At 37.1% G+C, this 16,265-nt stretch overlaps 1 protein-coding gene across 1 annotated transcript; it reads right to left on the minus strand.

Moving 5' to 3' along the window:
• Positions 1-4,472: 4,472 nt before the first annotated feature.
• On the minus strand, positions 4,473-15,627 carry LOC145772073 (TNF receptor-associated factor 3-like). The gene is made up of 9 exons (XM_082583888.1): positions 15,508-15,627; positions 14,829-14,951; positions 11,637-11,708; positions 11,070-11,228; positions 10,518-10,737; positions 9,606-9,691; positions 9,090-9,264; positions 8,134-8,216; positions 4,473-7,530 (listed from the first exon to the last, which is right to left on the minus strand). Exons 1-9 carry the CDS (start codon positions 15,538-15,540, stop codon positions 7,303-7,305), a joined length of 1,179 nt encoding a protein of 392 aa, XP_082440014.1. The 5' UTR covers positions 15,541-15,627; the 3' UTR covers positions 4,473-7,302.
• Positions 15,628-16,265: the final 638 nt, after the last annotated feature.

The following is a 16,265-nucleotide window of genomic DNA, read 5'->3' on the forward strand; positions in this document are numbered from 1 at the left end:
TAGTAAAAAATGTGCATACTGTGAAATCCATCAAGCTTGTCAAATTATAAATCAAGCTTGTCTTGTTTGTTTGAGAACAATAACATAATTATCGTAATTTACTGATAATTTCAGATAATTTTTTTTGTGAACACCATCATTAAAGCAATGACAGAACGCTGAGTTGTTGAGATAAGAATTACAATATAGGCACTGTATTAGTGGGAATAAAAATATTTGATTGAGGTAGGCTAGGTCGCATAGGTAAATGAGAAAGGTTATACTGTATTTAGCATAATTTTACCACGCAACTCGATGCGCCTATTGTCATGCGAAAACTACTACAAGATGCAAAAAATGTGATGTCGGTCTGCATGTCAAATGCTTCAAGCGATATCATATTCTGCAATGACTTGTTTCAGTGATGTTGTGTTACTTTGCTAATTTTCATCTTCATATTTTTTGAACTTTCATTTTAATAAAATGCTCAATGACAATAATGACATGACAAGACATGAACAAGACATTTCCCATTTATCACTTTGAGCGATAAGTAAAATGTAATAACGCTTAAGCATTACGCACAAGAAACTTGTGAATTTGATAACGGATTTGCCTAGCGTCTTATAGGACGTTTTTTTTTCTCAAAAAGTACAAACACAATTAGGAAAAAAATAATTGTGATAGGCTATGTTTTTTAGGTCATAATTATGCAATTTGTATTTAAATTTTCCGAAAATTTTTTTTAAGTACTTTCACTTTCGGCACAAATGGGTTAACTTTTTAAGTTAAATGGCACTTACGAATTTGGGTATTATTTTTGGATTAAAGTTATATCGCCAAGCTAGAAAAAAATCGATCTTACAGTCTATAGCCGATCTTGTGTTGTTATTGTGTGTGAATTTTGTCTTTTAAACTGAGTTTGTGACGTAACCGCACGTCTCAAGGCAAGTTCTTGCAATTTTAGTTAATCTACTCATCTAAAGATTTAATGCGCTTAAAACAGTAAGTTTCACGTTTTGACGAGAGGGATTTTATTTTTTTACGACAATTACTAAAAACTAACACTTCCAACGAAAAAAGAAAACACAAGAATAAAATGGTTGATCGTGAGGTGGCGCGAAAGACCATGTTTCCGATGTAAAAGCGGCCTCGTATTGCGACACTTTCACAAACCACTTGCCAATTTCTTTCGCTTCGCTTCAAAGGAATCTGTACTGTCTGTACGCTTACATTTTAATTGTAAAATTCACTCGCGATTGCCGATTGCAGCAAAACAACAAGAGACTTGTTGCATGCATTTCATTGCATTGCAATTTGCAACTCTAAAAATTATTGTGTTGTCAGGGCCGTCGCTGCAGGGGGGCGTACCACCTCTCTTGACAACGACCTGTGCACACACACTTCAGGCACTGAAGAAGAACTGGTTTCAATTTTAGTTTCATTAAATAGGTGGCTAGTAAAAATATTACTTTTCATGGTCTTTCCACTTGTGTGTTGATCGGAAATAAAATTTATCGGCGATTAATTATCGGCGATAATCAAATATTGCCTTTGGCGATAACGATAAACGATAACTGAAAAAATAATTGAGCGATAACGATAAGCGATAAAAATTTATCGCCGATAATGCCCATCACTGTTTACAGTACCGGTAGCCTAGTTGTTCTATACATTTTTTTATATTAGGCTGTCACGGTTGTTTGATTTTGACAGGATAGGGGAATATATATGTGTTTTCTATACAGGTTCAGGTGTTTCCTTGACCTGATATCGAACTCAGGTTGGTTGCTGCGAAAAAAAACCGCTGTAGGTTACATTTGTTTGGCCACAAAACAGGAAACACTAACAAAGTTTCAGTGTTCCTAACAGGGATATCTATAACTACGGGATTGGAAACTCTATCCAGTGCTATACATCAGTAGGGTCATCACATTACTACGACTACAGAAAGATTAACAAAATACAATACCGACTAAAAGATATACAAAATTCGATTTTACAATAATAATACGAAATGTACACTCACATTAAAATTTAATTGATTTATAAAAGTGCAGTTACGCTGCTAGAAAAAAAACAATGAATCCAAAAAATGAATAAATGCAATGAGTCCAAAAACCGCTTACTGTTGTTCTTTAGCATTTTGCGTACTGCAAATCGGATCAGAAGTAAATGAGGAGTGTTCAGCAATCAGTGAAATGTGCTGTTGTATCATCAACTTGTTCACAGACCAATCCAGTACGAAACCAATACGTTTACGATGTTATCAGAACAAAAACCAATAGCTAGTCATTCTGGAAAGTTTTTAAGCATCAAACAAAATACAACATGACTGCACTAATGGAATACAAACAAATAAACAAACCAGGCAAGCGTATAGTTCTTACAATTTACAGCAGGTGAATTGATTGTTACACTTTTGGTTGTTCGTTTAGCCTACCACTTGCTGCCCTTTGAGGTCAATTTATGTGATTATTTATCACAGCAGCGCACAAAGAAAAGTGACCCTACTGGTGTATAAAATGGTTTTCAGTTCCACAGAGTTTCCAATCCCGTAGTTATAGATATCCCTGGTTCCTAATAATGTTTTGGACAAATTGAATAAGATTGTTATGATAAAGAAAATTATAACAAAAGGTTGTTGAAAGGATATTGCAATAAGTGGTGTTGCACATACATCATCTAACTACCTTGGCCGAGAAAGGTAAAAGGACATCATGCGTTATACAAAGTCGTGTCCTTAATTGGTTGGTTTTGAATCTTCATCTTCGGACTGAACGTATTTGCAACTCGTTCAATTTATTTACAACATTATTACCGTACAATGCTTGTTTGGTTTTCAATTATTTTATTTGTATGTGTGTGCTGGCGTGTTTCTATGGACCTCTATGAAATAATCCTATCTAAGTATTACATGCACCAAACTTACTAATATATATGTAAGATTGTAAGTACTCCTACTGGCCTTCTGGTTCTTGTGTTTTTTTTTTTGTCCACAGAAGTTCGACAGAGTCTGCAGAAGTTTTTCAATCCTCTTCGACCAATCGCCATCTTTCGGTGAAGCGGTGGCCATGTGCTCCAACCAGTTGTTATTATATCAATATCTTGGACTGGATCGTCATGCTATTGTTTGATTGTTTATCTATTTTTCTAACATGCCGAATTGGATTTTTTTTTTCACTTTTGTTATGGTTTAACGTGTAAAACATACGGTAACCCAAATTTATCATATTACTGTGTCATGCCACTACTACATCCCAGCTGGCGATGCCTGTCGTTTTTGCATTGATTCAACGTTTGCTAACGTTAGATCAGTGTAGAGGTGACTAGTTTAGCTGACTGAGGTCTAAAATTATTGCTTTATCAACGCAAGTTTTATCAAAGCACGCTTGATATCTTCAAGACATAACTTCCTTGGGTATAATTAAATTTCCGCAAGATGATGATGTTGTTTTTGCTAGTTTGTTTTACTTGTTTTTGTCATTGTTTTTATGTCGTCAAGTTATAGCCTATCTATTTTGTGAGTCGTGCAAGGCCTATGGTGCGTTGCGCTTGAAATGGCTTTGCCCGTGGTAGGATTTCTTTGTGGGGTTTTCTTTGCCTGCCTTGCTCTTCTTTGCTATGAGCTAAACGCATCAAGACGTGTTCCCCTTATGACCATCAGCACTCTTGATAACGCACCATGGCCGATCTTCATAGCAACTGTCCATACAAATCTTAAATATATCAGCTAAAGCTATGTGGGCTATAGCCTAAATATATGTTGTTTTCGTAACATTTTCTTTTTTTATTTTCCCTTTATATCTTAAATTTTTCTGAAGGTGTTGCGACCGTGCCAAATTTCTTTCAACTCAATAACTTACTTCGGTCTCAAGCACGTTTTAACGTTCGCGTTTTGTCGCTTCTACCTTTTTCTCGACCTTTGCTATGCTGACGTGTATTGTTTTGATATGATGGTCAGAAATAAAAACAACTGAACTGAACTCTATCTTCTGGTCTGAACCAAATAAATAAATAAAATAAATAAAGCCTTGATTGGTTATTCCATTCCTTGTAGTTTGGCATTTTTGTAGAGGCTCTTGACGCAAGGCCAGTTAACGAGATGGACAGAGTGAAGTTTTTCCGATTGTTGAAGTGTTATTGCCGGGGAATTATTCCATCCATTAGGTGCCGCTGAATGGAGAGCAGTCCTTAACGTGCGTTGCTCAAGCGCACACCTCGAGAATCGAAGTGCCGCTTGATCTTGAAGTTTCTTCGTTCATAAAGTCACGCGCTAACCACGTGAGCAATCGGGGCGGACGCTAACCAACTGAGTTAATTGGTTGCTTCCACAGAAGCTTTGAAACATGATTTCGCAAAGCTATAAAAATATCACAAGAATAACGCGACGGAAGCAGATCAAATCCATTCGCAAAGTGAAAAAAATCAGGAAGTGCTCACCAAAGGAATAATCTGGTGTTACCGTCAAACTATGAAAAGATATTTCCCATAAACATTTATTCATACGTTGCCCAATAAACAATAGGGTGTCCCACTTTTAGGCGACTTTTCAGGAAAATTAGGTTCGGGTCAAATTCTGAATGGATTTTCGTCATTGATTTCAAAAATGACGTTATTTTTTTTATTATGACGTCATCTTGATGTGCCAGCTAGCGGATTTTTGCTATTTTGGCCTTATCACGAATATGGCAAGAGCTAGAGACTTGGAACTTGTGCCAAAATGACCGGAAGGGACAATTTCCTATTTGTTGTCAATACAATATGAAACGCTAACTCCAACAGAAATGGAGTTATTTTGAAAAAACATGTTTTTGCTCATTTTTGGACAAAAAATGAGAAACACGGCAATTTTGCTACAGTGATGCTTTTATTTTGATTGTTAAGTTGCTCCACCTTGTTTAGCAATTACAGTAAGTACAGTGGTAGTAGTAGTGGTAGCCTACACACTCTTGAATGTCTCTTCCATGTAAATGAGATTTATTTTACACACGCAAAAAGCTATTTGGAAGGCAAAGTGGAAGGCCCTAATGCATACGAAGATGGTGGTTTGATAAACATAATTAGGCTAAGAAAATATCAAAACTTAAGCCCCAACATCTGAAAATCTGACAATATTTTAAAATTTCATCACAGCTATAGCCGCGAATCATTTAAAAGTCAAGATCTTATGGTATTCTGAGCACAAGAAAGAAGCTAAGATTCATCTTTTTGGAGCGACCATATGTGTCTTCTTGCTATGGCAGTTCATTTAGTGATGAATGTTCCAGGAAATTTGAAACCCTTACTTTTTTATCGTCAAGAAAGGTTGTCCCATGCGCGTTGAATAACAACAGCGAGTGGTTACTTAAGATTGCTGATTTTTGGGTATTGTGTTGGGCCTCAGGATATCCCTAAACTTCAACGTATGGTTTCTTTTATTGTTTGTGTTTATTTGCCAGCATTTTTAGTCATCCATCTTAAACCTTCAGCTGCTGAAGGTCCCTCAATTGGTACTGCTTACAAGAGATTTATTACTTGCATATAAATCTGTGGATGAACCAGTATTCAACGCTGTTCTGAAACATTTCGTTAAGCATGCATCCCAATGGTTGAGCCCTAAAAACGTTGCTTTAAGTTCTCCACGCTAAAGCTCCGCCTTTTGCTGCTGATGAGGCAAGACAGAAAAGTTTTCCAAGAAACGTTGATATTGAGCAGACGCTTTTGAAGCGTAACAACTTAAGTGATTTTTTTCTCCGAAGAAAGTAAGATGGTTCCACGCAATGCATGTTTTTCATCTCCATCAGTGTTTTTGCGTATGATCAACAACAACAATCGAGGAACAGAGCGCTTTATTGGCAGACTGAAACGCGTTGTGAACGGCCAAAACAGACTTGCGCATTTGTGCTGCTTTGCACAGTATGGTGTGACAAATAATCCCATTGAACTGTGTTGTGTTGTTGAATGGTGGTTTTGTTTGATAAACCTTTGATCGAAATTTTCAAGGGTTTAAAGTTAGCTAGTATTAGTAATTACAACATGCATGTAAAAATCAATGCTGAGGTATATAATCAATTGTAAATACAATATGCTAGACTAACTACCACTGTACTTAATTGTTAAACAATGTGGCGCAGCACAGCAACCGAAATAAAAGCGTCACAGCAGCAAAATTGCCGTGTTTCTCATATTTTAGTCCAAAATGAGCAAAAACATGTTTTTTCAAAATAACTTCATTTCTGTTGCAGTTAGCGTTTCATATTGTAGTGACAACAAATAGGAAATCGTCCCTTCCGGTCATTTTGGCACAAGTTCCAAGTCTCTAGCTCTTGCCATATTCGTGATAAGGCCAAAATAGCGAAAATCCGCTAGCTGGCACATCAAGATGACATCATAATGAAAAAATAACGTCATTTTTGAAATCAGTGACGAAAATCCATTCAGAATTTGACCCGAACCTAATTTTCCTGAAAAGTCGCCTAAAAGTGGGACACCCTAATAAACAACTTTAGAACGAACATTGAACGATGCGGGTTGTTAAGATTGGAGACTACAAAAAACAACAAAAAGTCTAAAACAGTTAGTCAGAAATTCATACCAAGCAAGGAAATTACAATAGACATCGAAAGGCGAAACTGCAAAAGCCTGCCTGCACCCGACCTCTCTACTCCAGCTAAACATATTGTAGCGTTCTGACGAGCTCAAGGTCTTGCGATGACTCACGAATTAAGGCAACCAGATTGTCATCAAAAATTACAACTGAACACTTACTTTTTGATTGTTCGTAATTCTTATCTCATGAAAACCTGTGTCACACAATTTCACAAACAAATGTGGAGTGCAGGACTGTTTGAAACAACCGCATTAAGTTTTACATTCTATAATTTTAATTTAGCAGCATTTTTTCTAGTGACAAAAGTATCCGTTTATTGAAACGTTCATTGACAAAAGGTTAGAAACTTCAAGAGTTCTTCGCTATTCGTCTTTCAGTGTCAAAACAACAACAAATGACATGGCTTATTGCATGTCATACTTCCTGGTCTTGGGTACGTGTGAGTATAACAAACCAGCCTTCCCAATCATTGTTTCAAAGCGATGGATAAATCGCAAGTGCCGCCCCCACAAGATTAGACCTCGGCCCCACTCTTCGAATAATTCGTGAATCGAATTAATTCATTGTTGTCATTGCAAATACATATTTTGTAAGTCGTTAGATTAAAGTATTTTTTAATTGAAACAGAAAGATTATTTACAAATGATTTTTTCATTCGCCCAGTGTTGAATTTCATGTAGGATATTTCAAAACGTTGTTTCCCGAGGCTGTGATCTCGGTTAGAAAATAGTTTACAAATTATCAAGATCTGAAGTATCAACCACCATTCTAAGAAAAATCGTTTCATCCTTCACATACGAGCTGCCGTTGACGACATTATGGGCCACAAAGAGAGGGCACCCGGAGGCAATGTTCATGTCCGATGTTGGTTTCTTGAATGAGGACGAAGTCGGATCCGGCCGAAAGGTATCTGATAAATGTCGCCTGTCTGGTCCTTGGTCCAACAACATCAATGTCACCTGGAAAACAAATCATTAAGGGTCTTTGTTGAATGCACCCTCAACTTTACTGATTTGTTTGATGGCTCAATGACTCATTTAAAATTCCATGTGACGTCTTACGTTACCCATTGTCTACACGTGAAGTTGCACCATTGTAACATGAGCTGCAGTAAAGATGGAATCAACACAACAAATTGTAATCCTTTCATTTGCAGTAAACTTGGCAATATTACACTTGGTATCTCAAACCATCGTGTGTCACGTCATTCCCTTTTCAAAGTTAATCTTCCAATGTTTCCCATTTGCTTTTCAAGAAACTGTACAAAGCCGTTAAATTAAAATTTGCCATGATTGACACTGCTCTCGACTCTCGTACGAGAACACTCCTGAAAATATGATCGACTGATCGTAGAACTGACGTAGATCAGTTTGTCTAAAAATTAAGAATAACGTCTTCCAATCATGCAATCTTGGTTCGATACAATGAAAAACCGCCGCTCACTGCCACCCAAGATATGATAAAATAAATAAAATGAGGCTATTGGCCTCATATTCAAATTGTCGATACCCAGCAACTTGGTTCGCACAGTTGCACCAACTGTGAACGATCATGTCACTCACCTTTTGACGAAATGGCCAGGGAAGCAACGCATCATACTCTCCTTTCATCACTACAAAGAAGAGGGACATGTGGGTACCTTTGCCTGTAAAAAAGAAGCACAGAATGTTACTCAAGCAAGCTTACTTGAAGTCATTTCCATTCAAAACCGTTTGCTGAGAACATGTTTTTATGCAGCTTTGAACGTAGCCTACCGCTCTGCAAGCTATGTGAACCTGAAGTATTCAAAACACAACACATATCTATGTTTGGAAAAAACTGCATTGCTTTAAAAAAAATCGAAGATGACACATTCTTCTGGAGACGAAAGCAGAGACCTCAGACGGCAAGTCGCATTTTGGAAAACTAGACTTGCTATGACTGTGGCTACCAAGATTTGCAAACACACCATGGCGTTGGGCAACAGTCCATCCATTACAAAGGCAGAGCAATTAAGGCTGGTTTCGGCGATTCTCGTTCGTTTCGGATAGACAACGAAAGAAATTTCATTTTATTGGGAAACGAAATCATATTCCTCGTAAAAAAATTAATCGAAAGTAAACAGAACCAAGACCAGGGCCCTATTGCAGGTAATGCAATAAATATCTCAGGTTGGACCATCTCTTGATCGCTAAAATTCGGGGTTGCAGGAACAGGACAAATTGTCGCTGGATTTCGTGTAACAATTTCGATGCACAATCCAAAAGAGTCTTACTTTCCCACGTGAATCAGATATAAGTTCAAACATTGGCAGCAAATTGACAAAGAAATTTTTCCAGACCGAAAACTTTGCCTTTTGCCCGACCTCGAGTTTTCTTTTGGAATCTTACCAAAAAAATTATGTGATTTCCTCCGACATTGATGTGTACAACAAAATATAGCAAGTTTGAATTAGAAATGGTCGATATTTAGGGTGTGGGAAGATGATTGGACTTGTTAGGTTCCTCTAAAAAGCAAAGGTCATAAAAGTAGCACAAACCCATTCCATCTCCATTCAAGTAGATACGACCGCACATTTTGTAGCCATATCTGCTCGTGTAGAAGGGCTGGCTGTATAAGGATAACGTCTTCCCAGCGATTGCTTCGCTTTTGCGTCGTGAATAATTATCGATCTTCCAAACCAGCGTGCCTGTGTAACTCGTGGTTTCCACAACCTGAGTTTTGTCATAGAATAGAGTTAGAAAAAAGTGTCAATGACGCCCAAAGAAATCAGTTTTGGCGATAAATAAAATGTCTTACCAAATTGCAAGCAACAAGACTGCAAAATACAAATCCAAAAATAAATTTTACATATCGCGTCATACGAAATTTAGTGAACAAAGTTTAGTCGTAAGAATTTAGACCACCTCCAATCTATCCAAAGTAACTTTAAAAATAATTATCTCCATCTGACTATTACTTTGTGGTCACCAAAATGTTCCGAGATGCTAATTTCATCACTGATATAATTTAATGCATTTTTCAGCGACACAAAAATCTAAAATATTCTTCAAACCTGAAATCTTGCGTCAAGTTCAGCGATGCGGAGATCGTACATTCCCAACTGCCGCTCGAAAGGTTCAAGCATCTGCATAACGTTATCTGAAACAATTCAACGTCCACTATATAAACGACAAAGTGTCATTTCAAGCTTGGTGACTGGACATTAGAATGTTTTATTTTTTTTCGATTTTTGAAATAAAAAATGCTTGGGATCTCATCAGATCGAATTTCGGTTACATATGGCCGATCCAAAATATTTTTTTGATCGGACGAGTTTTAGCGGGTTCGCAGCCCCCCCCCCAAAAAAAAAAATGAAGCATGGGAAAATTTGACGGACGTATGCGACATCTCGGTAACGGAAGAAGATAAGTAGGCGAGTAAGGTGTCAACTTGTGCTTTGTGTTAATTTTAATGTTTTGTTCTTAGTTCTGCAGAAGCAAAACGCTTCCAGTAACTAATAGGTTGTCATAGTAACTTCCGTTGCAAATAGGGTAGTGAAATGTATTAAGCGCAGATAGGAAGTTGGCCATTCCACACATGTTGATACACGTCTACGATTACACGTCTACCTTTCTCCTTCCTTTACCGAGATATCGCATACTTCCGGAAAATTTTCCCACGCTTTGATTTTTCAAGCTTTTGGGTGGGCTGCGTTCCCTCTTAAACTCGTCCAATCGTAAAAATATTTTGGATCAACTGGCTGTATGTAACCGAAATCCGATCTGATTAAGCTCCGAGCGTTTTTGATTTGAAAAAGTCGTAAAAGAATGAAACACCCTACTGGACATGTGTCGAATTTGTAATTTAAGCACAAGGTCATGTAAAATATTTTCACGAAAACTGCTCTCTTCTCCTGACTTTCTTGTGTAACTACTAACTACAAGACAAAGTATTGGCAAACTTTCAACGTGACTCTCGCACAAACCTGGTAGGTTGCCAAAGGCCGGTCCACTCCCCGATCGCTCAGAGTTGCTGTTCACTTTTAATGTCAGTTCATTCAAATTCGCTTTTACAGTAGAAAATTCTTTCAAATTTTCATTGAGTTTTTGCCGCACTTCGGCTATGAGGGCTTTTAATGTGTTCTCTGAGTCATTCATGTCTTTTTTTAAGGACAGGCTTCGGTCTGTTTGATTTGCTACCATTTTCTGAAAAATAGAGATCATAAAATCTTGCGAAAAAAAATCAAAACAACAAAAATAAAACAATGTAGTGGATTATGCGAGAATGAGAATATATAGAGAAGTATTGCCTAGTTTAGTCACCTCTACACGAGATTGAAAGGCAGCACACCCTATCGACAATTTAATTCGGCTTGACAGATTTCTGTTTGATGACTTTCGTTTGCAAAAAAAAACTCTTTTGTAATTTATCAAAGCGTATCTAAACAAAACAGTTTTTAAGTTTCAAAGAAATATCGATTCAAATGATTACTGACAGGATTTTTCCGCAGACCTAACGCCGACTATCTGGAACTCACTTGCAAGGGCCCGAGTTTCCCTTCAAGTTTGGAAACAACCCGGCTTAATTTCGTTAGTTCCTTATTCATTGTTTCATAGCGCTGGCGACCTAGATCATTTGCATTCTTCAGTTCCTGAGTATGTCGATGCAATACTTTCCGGCTGTATTCCAGTTGTGTCTGTGGAAAGTCAGTACAACAGCAGCTAGTTAGTGCAATAGTAATAATAACACCGTAAATTATTTTATACCAATTTGGGTGACGCAAAACCTGTAATAATGACATGTTCTTCACTACTAATGTCGAGCAACAATCTACAGCGTTTCAACTTCTTTTACAAAACAATTTTGCTTAGCAAAAAACACCACGAAACAAGAAATATAAAACTAAAAACATCTATGCTGCACAAAGCTAGTATGAATTTAATGCACTGCAGAAAAAAAGTCTGCAAAACTATGGTTAACAAGACATAGTTGGATGGCATTGAATATCAAACTATGTTACCATTTTATACCCTGAAAGGTTCAATTATGTGATTTCAATAGTTGGTTACGTTTCACTAATTTCTAACCGCAGTAAAGTGTTCACCTTCATATCTTGCACTTCATCTTGTGACAACGAAGGAGTGTCTATTGTGTCCAGTGTTTGAGTGCTTCCAACCTTTCAAATAGAAAAGATTCAAATACTACCCAAACTAGCTCACCACTTCAACCACACAGAACTTGTAAAACAGTTAGCACCACTCTTAAGTTAGGCTATTCAATATCAAATCAATTACATTTTAATAGTTTTAATATATTTTACAACTAGACAGAAATTTATATGGTTAATGTTAACTTTATTTAGACCAGCTCCGAAACAGTCAAACGAAAAGTACTGCAGCTTTGAGCAATGCAATCACAAGCCTTCTCCTTTGTCCTTGCCACAAATCTACTGTATGTGTAAAATTTGTGATCCGAACAATTTGTGGTCATAAATAAAGGTGATGAATAAACTTCCATGGTGCAATAGCGTTCATATACGATGGACGACGGTGTATCAATTCATTAAGATGACAGTCCAAGGCTCCAAACTTGTGGTCAGCGGAATGCATCAATATTAGTATTAACTTTAAGCACTGTTTATGTGATAGTATGCCTAATATTGCTAGCCTAAAAAAATATCATATCGTTATTAGTAGGTCTGTATTTCTTAAAAAAATTGTATAGGCCTATATACCAAATCAACATTTTACAGTGGGAGACAAAAGAATATGTTTTGTCTACAGGTACAAATGCTGACATTCGTTAACGCAACAATATAAATATTGTTACCATGCTCAATAGACTGGCCCAATAAAAAGAAAAATCGGAAATGTTATGCTTTACAAGCATTTTCTTGTTACATTTAACCTAAAACTTACTACTGCCCATTTTTTTTCCGATTTGAAGAAAGTTTAAAGGTAACTCATAACTTTACATTTTAGAGGAAAATAGGCAAATTTACGAAATTTGACATATTTCCAGAATTTTAACAAAACTTTCATTTATTTTCAGCTGTTTAGTGTACTACATTGCATATTGGAGATTTATGAGGATAATATTTTATTCTGTGTTTGATCATTCCATCCAAAACTAGTAATTCTCCAGAAATTTGGATGCTGGGGCATTTCCAAGAAGATATTACCTCTTCCAGATTACCGACAAGTAAAGAGGTTCTTCGAAAATTCATGTTTCATCATCAAGAGAAAGGCCTGTGTATAGGTGATTAGGTGAAAGTGCTAAAGTTATAGTAAATGCAACAGTTAGTTTCTGGAACAGGGCACGTATACCTACCCAAAGAATTGATTCTGCTATCAGAAAATTTAACAAACTGCTCAAATATTATCTAGGCAGGAATTTCTACGAGTTATATAGGCAGGAATTTCTTGTCTTCTTCATTTGACATTGTTGTTTCCCATTTTTTTTGCTCTAAATCGGCTTTGAATAATCCCTCCTTTGCTTTAAAAGCCAGCCAGCTCAAACAGCACGACTGCTATAAAGCAAAGGAGGGATTATTCAAAGCCGATTTAGAGCAAAAAAAATGGGAACAACAATGTCAAATGAAGAAGACAAGAAATTCCTGCCTATGCAGCAGATTGATATCACTAGATGAAACACACCATGGCTGGAATTGATAAAACCAAACGAATGCGAAGTGAAGCATTTGCATGTCAGATGCAGCGCTCAGCAACCAATCAGCCAACAGACTGTACACCGCTTGCTGAAATATTATCGGAGTCTGGTAATTCATCTGAATCATCAGAATGATTTCAACCAAGCACTGCCATCAACTTCGAAGATTAAAGTGGTCACCAGTGAAGTTGCAGCTTCTCTGGATCGCAACAATGTTACAGACCGTAATGCAATGTTCATTATGGAAGGATACGCCCAGGCCATGGGTTATAATCTAAATGATGTTGTTTTCTCAAGGAACACTAATATTAAAAGATCCTGTATTGTAACACGTAATGAAACAGTTCACATCGAAAATCCCACTTCTTCTGCACTGGGATGGAAAATTATTGCAGTGGTGTCAAAAATGAGCCCTTAAATTTTATCTTTCAGCTTCCACTCTTCAAGTGTATTTAAGCATGAATCAGCTTGTGTTTGCCCAGTGCCTCTACCAATTTTTGGTACACCAAGTCTCCAAGAAGTTGCTCTACTTCTGTTCCTCCAGTGACTAGGATAGCAATGCGATCTACCATTCCCTGGCCACTAACATCGATTAATAATTTTCCATTCCAGTGCAGAAGCAGTGGGATTTTCGGTGTGAACTGTGCCTTGATTGATGCAGCTGCTTCTTTACGTGTTACAATACGGGATCTTTTAATACCTAGTGTTCCTTGAGAGAACGACATCATTTAGATTATAGCCCATGGCCTGCGTGTATCCTTCCATAATGAACATTGCATTACGGTCTGTAACATTGGTGCGATCCAGAGAAGCTGCAACTTCACTGGTGGCAACTCTAATCTTCGAAGTTGAAGTTGATGGCAGTGCTTGGTTGAAATCATTCTGATTCTTCAGATGATGATTCAATTGAATTACCAGACTCCGATAATATTTCAGCAAGTGGTGCAGTTTGTTGGCTGTTGGTTGCTGAGCGCTGCATCTGGTGTGCAAATGCTTCACTTTGCATTCGTTTACGTGACTCTGTTTGTTCCAGGGTTTTATCAATTCCAGCCATGCTGCAGCGAGTGGTATCAATATGCTGCATAGGCAGGAATTTCTTGTCTTCTTCATTTGACATTGTTGTTTTCCATTTTTTTGCTGAGATATCAAATAGATTATCTAAATCGGCTTTAAATAATCCCTCCTTTGCTCTATAGCACTAGCAGTCATGCTGTTTGAGCTGGTTGGCTTTTAAAGCATGATAATATTTGAGCAGTTTGTTAAATTTTCTGATCTGAGTTACGGTACCTTTACACTTTCTTCAAATCGGAAAAAAATTGGCAGGAGTAAGTTTTAGGTTAAATGCAACAAGAAAATGCTTGTGGAGCATGACATTTCCAATTTTACTTTTTTTGGGCCAGTCTAATGCTCAATGCTCATTTGAACTATGCAGCTCGGCATAACATAGTGTGTGTCATGTGCATGACAAGCAATTCAATTTTTCCAAAGTGTTAGAATAAATTCTCAGCAAATGTGCCTTGCATTGTGATTAAAACAATAATTCAATTAAGATAAACTAAGAATATCCCCAAGCTACTAACTAACCACTAACTTATCATATCTGTCAAGCTAAAATTAGACAACTTACTTCATCATCTCCAAAACCATCAAGGTCATTTGGTGGTGGTCGTGCAAGGTCAATGGAACTGCTCGCAAAATCTCCATAGCCGTCACTAGGTTGCTCTGCAGTCACCATCCCACTAGATTCTTGCTGAATCACATGAAAATATGAATAATAAAAAGGTTTATGTTTCTATTATTATTAAAGCAAAGTTTTTACAAATTTACAATGCTTCAAAGATTCATACAAAATTTGATTACAATATATACCGGTACTTGAATCACAGAGCAATCGAATTTGTATGTAAGACCAACCTACAACTTAAGAATGGAAAAAGTAGAAACTTATGAAATGTGAATAAGCTCACTGAAACCAGAGTGGCCTTTATAATGGTGGTGGATGAGTTCAATATTCATGGAATACAAGTTTATCAAAGAAATTACGGTAATCTTTTAGACTGTTTATCTTTGCCAAGGACAAAGTTCGTCAAGATATGCACCAAAAAGAATAGTATCATCTTACTTTTACATGTAGCAAAAACAGCCACAGTGTTGTGGTAAAGCTTGTGAGCAATCATGTGAGTTAAGACAATGGCGGCAAATGGCCGATGCAGTTTAGTCTGAAAAATTTCTTAATATTATATAACCCATTCTAAAATAGGTCTGGACGATAAATAGTCAAACAGTTGCAAAACAACAAATCTTACTTGCATTGTAGAGGAAACTTCTTCCATGTCCATTTAATAAAAATAAAACACAGCTATATGTTTGCAAAATGCTTCAATGCACAAAAGTTTGCATATGCTCTATGACAACAAGGTACGAAATGACAAAACTTGTCAGCCAATCTGCTTTGCCAATCAGCCAATCTGCAGCCAATTTTATAATGCTTATAAATGATATAATTGTGTTTTTGTCGTATCCAGGCTTATAGCTGGTGGTTGAAGATTTAGATTAAGCGGACAGGAAGGCAAGGAAGCCAATCTCCATGTCCACCTTCACTCCTTCAGGCGTGCCTTTAAGTGTCCTGTCAAAGATACAGCCGCATGCTCTTGAGCGGTGCTGAACCGGCGCCCTTTCGATTGCCATTCCAGGGCTCTCACTACTCGGCTATGCAGCCGACAATAATTGTGTTGATCCATTTCAAGTGGTTGGCATTGTAGAAAGTTCAAAACCCATGCAAGAGTTGGAATGAACTGTCGTTAATGAAAGGGAGGGATGAATGTTCAATGTAAAAAGTTAAGAATATACATAATACATCACAAACAAAATAGCATGAAAATCATGTGTATAATATAAATGTAGCTTTCTATTGAAAAGGTATATATATACTAAAATTGATACAATTTGTACATAAAAATTATATTTTTAAAAGCCTTTGCTAATGCCTACTCTTCCATGCCAGGATTTTTTGCTACGCTATGGCAGGGCTACCATCAATTTGCGCTAAAAAATAAAGAGAACA

Source organism: Aplidium turbinatum, chromosome 6 (assembly GCF_918807975.1).
Source record: "Aplidium turbinatum chromosome 6, kaAplTurb1.1, whole genome shotgun sequence".
NCBI classification, from domain to species: Eukaryota; Metazoa; Chordata; class Ascidiacea; order Aplousobranchia; family Polyclinidae; genus Aplidium; species Aplidium turbinatum.

Coding starts and splice junctions, on each gene's coding strand:
- LOC145772073 (XM_082583888.1), bottom strand. CDS start 15,540: ATGGACATGGAAGAAGTTTCCTCTACAATGCAA. Junction 9,692..10,517: donor GGCCTTTGGCAACCTACCAG/GTTTGTGCGAGA, acceptor GAATTGTTTCAG/ATAACGTTATGCAGATGCTT. Junction 9,265..9,605: donor AACTTGACGCAAGATTTCAG/GTTTGAAGAATA, acceptor GACAAAACTCAG/GTTGTGGAAACCACGAGTTA.